This window comes from Piliocolobus tephrosceles, chromosome 4, assembly GCF_002776525.5.
Source record: "Piliocolobus tephrosceles isolate RC106 chromosome 4, ASM277652v3, whole genome shotgun sequence".
In the NCBI taxonomy this organism is placed as follows: domain Eukaryota; kingdom Metazoa; phylum Chordata; class Mammalia; order Primates; family Cercopithecidae; genus Piliocolobus; species Piliocolobus tephrosceles.
This window is the reverse complement of record NC_045437.1, coordinates 176998338-177004337: the sequence shown is the minus strand read 5'-3', so window position 1 is coordinate 177004337 and position 6000 is coordinate 176998338. Positions and strand designations below refer to the sequence as shown.

General features: G+C 43.5%; 1 protein-coding gene across 2 annotated transcripts in view; it reads left to right on the top strand.

The window, feature by feature from the left end:
* The first annotated feature begins 1078 nt into the window (after window positions 1–1078).
* SRP19 (signal recognition particle 19) overlaps window positions 1079–6000 on the top strand; it is a 29769-nt gene continuing 24847 nt past the window's right edge. Inside the window, exons 1-4 of one of the 2 annotated variants that reach the window (XM_023197789.2) lie at window positions 1079–1266; window positions 2372–2447; window positions 4626–4697; window positions 4790–4901. In XM_023197789.2, coding sequence (XP_023053557.1) covers window positions 1226–1266; window positions 2372–2447; window positions 4626–4697; window positions 4790–4901 — 301 coding nt within the window. In that variant the 5' untranslated portion in view covers window positions 1079–1225. The remainder of the gene's footprint in view (window positions 1267–2371; window positions 2448–4625; window positions 4698–4789; window positions 4902–6000) is intronic. The other variant, XM_023197800.2, reaches the window with a different exon arrangement.

The window sequence follows — 6000 nt, the reverse complement described above, 5'->3', positions numbered from 1 at the left end:
ACTTCGTGATCACCTGCCTTAGCCTCCCAAAATGCTGGGATTACAGGTGTGAGCTACCGCGCCCGGCCTTAAAACTATTATAATAGTAACAGCAAACACCACTGATTACCGATCACCGTAACAGAAATAATGAAAAGGTTTGAAATATTGCAAGAATTACCATATGTGACACAAAGCGTATGCTGCTGGAAAAAATGGCACCAAGAGACTTCCTCGGGCAGATTTGCCAAAAACCTTCCATTTGTAAAAAGGCAGTATCTACTCGTGGCAGCAAAGCGAAGTGCAATAATGAAGTATGCCTGTAGTGATGGCACATAGTATCCTTCACAAGTTTTAAAAGGTGAACAGTTTTGTTTTGTTTTTCTGAGACGGAGTCTTGCTCTGCTACCCAGGCTGGAGTGCAGTGGTGTGATCTCAGCTCACTGTAACCTCCAACTCCCGGGTTCAAGTGATTCTCCCGACTCAGCCTCCCTAGTAGCTGGGATTACAGGTGTGCCACCACACTCCGCTAATTTTTGTATTTTTAGTAGAGACGGGATTTCACCACGTTGGCCAGGCTGCTCTCGAACTCCTGACCTTATGATCCGCCTGCCTCAGTCTCCCAAAGTGCTGGGACTACAGGCGTGAGCCACCGCACCCGGCCTAACACACAGCTCACTTAAGTTTCTAACACACAGCACACTGAAACACAAAGTCTATAACTTTGCTAGTTCTACCACTATAAAAATCCATTTTGCCAAATTGAAAGCAAGCTCTAGGGCCCAGGAACGGATAAAAATTAAACATAACGAGTATTTCCTTGCCTGCTCTAACATCCTGAACCACACAGATTCCCCTCGTTGCACAGTCTTCGCCCCTTAACAGAGGGTAGCTAGTACCACCCATACTCGCTGAAAAACTGGAAAGGAGGGAGGGTCGAAGTTAAACCCATTTCAGGGGCCGTGCATGCGCCCCACCTCGTCTTCCCAGCGAGATTTGGGAAAGGAATAAGAAGCTTTTATGATCCTCTCGCGAGAGGGGAAGTCTTCGCGCCACGTCAGAGACTAGAGATCTTGGCGCCGAGCGACAGGTGCCGGAACAAACAGGCGGTGAGAAATCGCGGACGTGGTACGATTTGGTGGGCAGGACTTCCGGCGGAAAAGAGGGCTGTCTCGGAAACTCGGAGGTGGGTTCCTTCCGGGTTTCTAACTACGGCTGCAGGGCTGCTGTTTAGAGTCTTGTGAAGATGGCTTGCGCTGCCGCGCGGTCCCCGGCGGACCAGGACAGGTGGGTTCTGGGGAGGTGGGTCCTCAGAAAGGAAGGGGCTTGCTGTGGTGCCGCGAGTGCTACACCGCCCTTCTCCCCTCCGCGGCCTCTAGAATGGCCTAGCTGATCCAGCTCGCCCTGGACGGGCTCCGCGCCTCTCCTTGGCGGCTGGTTTTTCTGAGAATCCTGCAGCAGCCACCAGGCTCTTCGCAGGGCTCCTGAAATTCCGACCGTAGGTAGCCTAGTGTTTACCTGTACGCGAGACAAGGATTTTGGGTGCTACGTGGACGTAATATTAAGTAACATAATCGCAGTGTGAGAAATGTGTTCTTTGTAATTATTGTTGCGTTCAGAAAGGCTCTTTTGTGAAATTTTGAAGTTTTTAATACCTCAGACACTTTTTATATAAGAAGGCGGACCCATTCTCAGGAACTTTTAACAGGCTGCTGTGTCTAATGTAACATTTATCCAGGTTGTTCTGTTTCTTTTCGTGTGTTTTTTTTCCTTCCAAGATAGTGGATAAAGTTTATTTTTAATTAAGTTAAGTAAAAGGGAGGTAATTTAAAGAAAAAACATTAAGCAAATAATAGCATAGGTGTACCAGCAGTGATGATGACCACGCCTACCACGGATGGAAAGAATGTATTTTTGAAAATATTTGTTATCCTTTGAGTGTAGTTGTCCAGGTTCTTGACGTTTTGAGTAAGGAATTGAACAAAACACACAAAGCAAGGCAGCGAAAGCAGATTTATTTTAAACAAAAGTACACTCCACAGGGTGGAAGCAGGCTCTAGCAAGCCGCCCAAGAGCTGTTGGTTACGGAATTTTCTGGGGGTTAAATACTCTGTAGAGGTTTCCTGTTGACCAGTGCCAGTCTGATTGGTTGAGGGAGGGGGATCACTCAGAATGAGGAGTAGGCCTACGGCCAGTCTGATTGGTTGCTGGAGGGGACCTTTCCAAGGTAGTTTGATTTTTCAGCTGCCACGCAGAAAAAGGAGGGGTTGAAAAGGGAGTAGCCGTCTGGTATCTACTCAGCATGAATTGGCCTTGGGTTCCCTGCCACCCGACCCTCTTCTCCTGACTCTTACTGCTCTAGTGATACCACTTATGCTATTGTCTGTGGCAGGTTTATTTGTATCTATCCTGCTTATTTAAATAATAAGAAGACCATCGCAGAGGGAAGGCGAATCCCCATAAGTAAGGTAAGCAGATGGCTGGCTCCTTGGTCCACGAGGGAATGAGGTGTCATCCTGGTCGGCCACGTCATCTTGTTAGAGCCACAGTGGGTTCTCTTCACTGCATTTATTTCGGGCTTGAGGAGAACGACAGCCAAGAATTGGGGTGCGTTCCTTAGTGTTGGTGAAACCAGAAAGGCATTAATTCATAGCTGAAGGGATTTTTTTTAATGGCTCTTAATGAGCCTGTGTTTGTAAAGAAGTGGGGGCAGAGTCTGGAGAGTTTACATGTTTTTTTAAAACGAAGTTATGACATTGTTCCCCTTGATACAGGAAATCACAATTATGACATTGTACGATATATTAACAATGTTCAGAATGTAGTTGAGATTTTTTTAAGTATGTGAAGACTTGCAAAATGTTCAGCCCTGTTGAATTTTATTGAAGTGTAATTTATATTTTGTAATATGACAGATTTAAGGAACCTAGGTTTGATGCAGTGAATTCTCACGTGATGAGTACATCTGGGTGGTAACAAACACTCAAAAAAGAAAACACATTTTTTTTTTTTTTTTTTTTTTGAGACAGAGTCTCGCTCTGTCGCCCGGGCTGGAGTGCAGTGACCGGATCTCAGCTCACTGCAAGCTCCGCCTCCCGGGTTTACACCATTCTCCTGCCTCAGCCTCTGGAGTAGCTGGGACTACAGGTGCCCGCCACCTCGCCTGGCTAGGTTTTTGTATTGTTTAGTAGAGTTTCACCGTTTTAGCCAGGATGGTCTCGATCTCCTGACCTCGTGATCCACCTGTCTCGGCCTCCCAAAGTGCTGGGATTACAGGCTTGAGCCACCGCGCCCGGCCAAAAGAAAACATAAGCATCCAAGAAGATTGCGTTATGTTCCGTCCCAGTCACTGTCGCCTCCGCATATGCTCAAAAATACCAGGATGACCACTGTCATGACTTTGACACCATAGGTTACTTTTGCTTATTTTTCACTTTTCTGTAAACGGAATTTCACAGTATGTACTTTTGTATCTTTTTTTTCACTGAACTTTAAGCTTACAAGATTTAGCTACATATTAGAATGTAGTTGAATTTTCATTGCTCTGTAACAGGATTTGTCAATAGCAGCACCGTTGCCAGTTTGATTAGATAATTGTTGTTGGGGGTTGTTATGTGCATTTAAAGATGTTTAGCAGTATCCCTGGCCTCTACCCACTATCCCCCTCCAACCCCCATTCCCTAGTTGTGACAATCAAAAATGTCTCCAAGCATTGCTAGATGTCTTTTGCGTGTGGGTAGGGTAGGGAGCCTGAGGGCAGAATTTCCCTGCTCAAAACTACTGCCCTGTCTCCTCTATAGTATTGCATTGTGTGAATATACTAGAGTCTTTTCTACCTTCTTTTTTGTTTGTTTTTTTAAGAGACAGGGTCTGGCTCTGTCACCCAGGCTGGAGTGCGGCGGTGTAGTCTCAGCGCACTGCAGGCTCCACCTCCCGGACTCAAGCCATCCTCCAGCCTCAGCCTTCTGAGGAGCTGGGACTACAGGCACATGCCACCATGTCCGGCTATTTTTGTATTTTTTTGCAGCAATGGGATTTCTCCATGTTGCCCAGGCTGGTCTCAAACTCCTGAACTGAAGTGATCTGCCTACCTTGGCCTCCCAAAGTGCTGGGATTACAGTTGTGGGCCACCACACCTGGCCCTTTCTACTCTGGATGGAAAATTGGATTGTTTCTATTAATAGTTTGAGGCTATTATAAATAGTTGTCTTTTAGTGAACATATTTTGTAGAACGCATCTGGGAATGGAATTGCAGGGCCATAAAGAATGCAGATATTCAGCTTTAATAGATACTAGCAGTTTTCTAAAGTGTTTGTATGTGTAATTGTTTAAGCAGTCAGTAATCACTGGGCACCTACTATGTTCAGAGTACCATGCTAGGTGCTGGGGAATACACTGGTTAACAAAACAAAGCCCCTGCCCTCAGAAGTTTATATTCTGTTGGAGGGGAGATGGGCACACAGGTATGCATTAGTGTTATTCCTAGGAATTTTAAAAATTACAGTGGAAGCATCTGTACTTAATGAAAAAGGAAACCTAGGGTTTTGGTACTTGTTTGATTATGATATTTGAAATTATTTACCCAGCATTATGGCAATGTCCACTTAAAGCAAATATATTTAGTGTTTATGTTTTTAACTGTCAGGCTGTTGAAAATCCTACAGCTACAGAGATTCAAGATGTATGTTCAGCAGTTGGACTTAACGTATTTCTTGAGGTATGACATGGTTCTTCACTGTTTTCCATACTCATCTAATTGATGTAATAACTTTCTTAAGCCCTGTTTTCCTTTTGTTTCGTTTATGTTAGAAAAATAAAATGTACTCTAGAGAATGGAATCGTGATGTCCAATACAGAGGCAGAGTCCGGGTCCAGCTCAAACAGGAAGACGGCAGCCTCTGCCTTGTGCAGTTCCCATCACGTAAGCTTTTTAAATTCGTCAGTGGGACTCAGGGATAGGTTTCTCCTATGCAACACAGGAAAGGTTCTAAAACGGAGAGGTGAAAGTCACAGTTTGCATTCCGAAGATTAATTTAAAGACGACTACTGCTCATGAAGAGAAGCAGTAGTTATAATTTCTTTGAGGTGAACGACCTCTTTGAAAATGTAATGAGACCCACTAAACATTTTTCCAAAAAATTATTGTGTGAACATTTTATAAACCTCTGGAAGTCTGTCATTGCTCCCATGTTAAGACTATAAAATTATTAAATTGTTGGATGTTAATTGCCATTTCAGATCCTAGAGGTCCTTGAGGACTGTTAATATCTAATTATTCTATCATTAATAAATCCAAAAAGCAATATGGACTGAAAAAAGCAAGAGATATGCATGATATGGTACCACTTAGGTAAATTTAAAGACAAAATATTACTGTTTATTGATAGATGCATATGCAGTGTTGTTTGTTGGTATTTTTTTTGAAATGCTGTGTAAGGAAACACTCACTCTGGAGACAGTAGTCACCTGATGGTGAGCAGGGTAGAGGGTAGAAACACAGGAGTTGATGGTCATAGAAGACTGTTGCATCATCTCTAGGGTTTTATTTCATGAAAAACAGTAACCAAACTGACATCAGTATAACAGAATGTTAGTTCTGAGTATTAGGAAGATAAGTTTTTGTTTACATGTTATTTATTTTTCTGAATTTTCATCTCTGAGAATTTTAATTTTTTAAAACAGAGCTATTACTTTTTTCTTTCAGTTTAATAATCCCCTCAGTTTAGTTGAACTCTCCCATTAAATTTACTTAAAAACAGTGAAATTGTCAGACAAACTGACAACTTGTTTGATTTTTTTGTTTTGTTTTTGTTTTTGTTTTTGAGACAGAGTCTCGCTCTGGCTGGAGTGCAGTGGTATGATCTTGGCTCACTGCAACCCCCGACTCCCTGGTTCAAGTGATTCTCCTGCCTCAGCCTCCCGAGTAGCTGGGACTACAGGCATGTGCCACCACACCCAGCTAACTTTTGTATTTTGGGTAGAGACGGGGTTTCACCATGTTGGCCAGGGTGATCTCGATA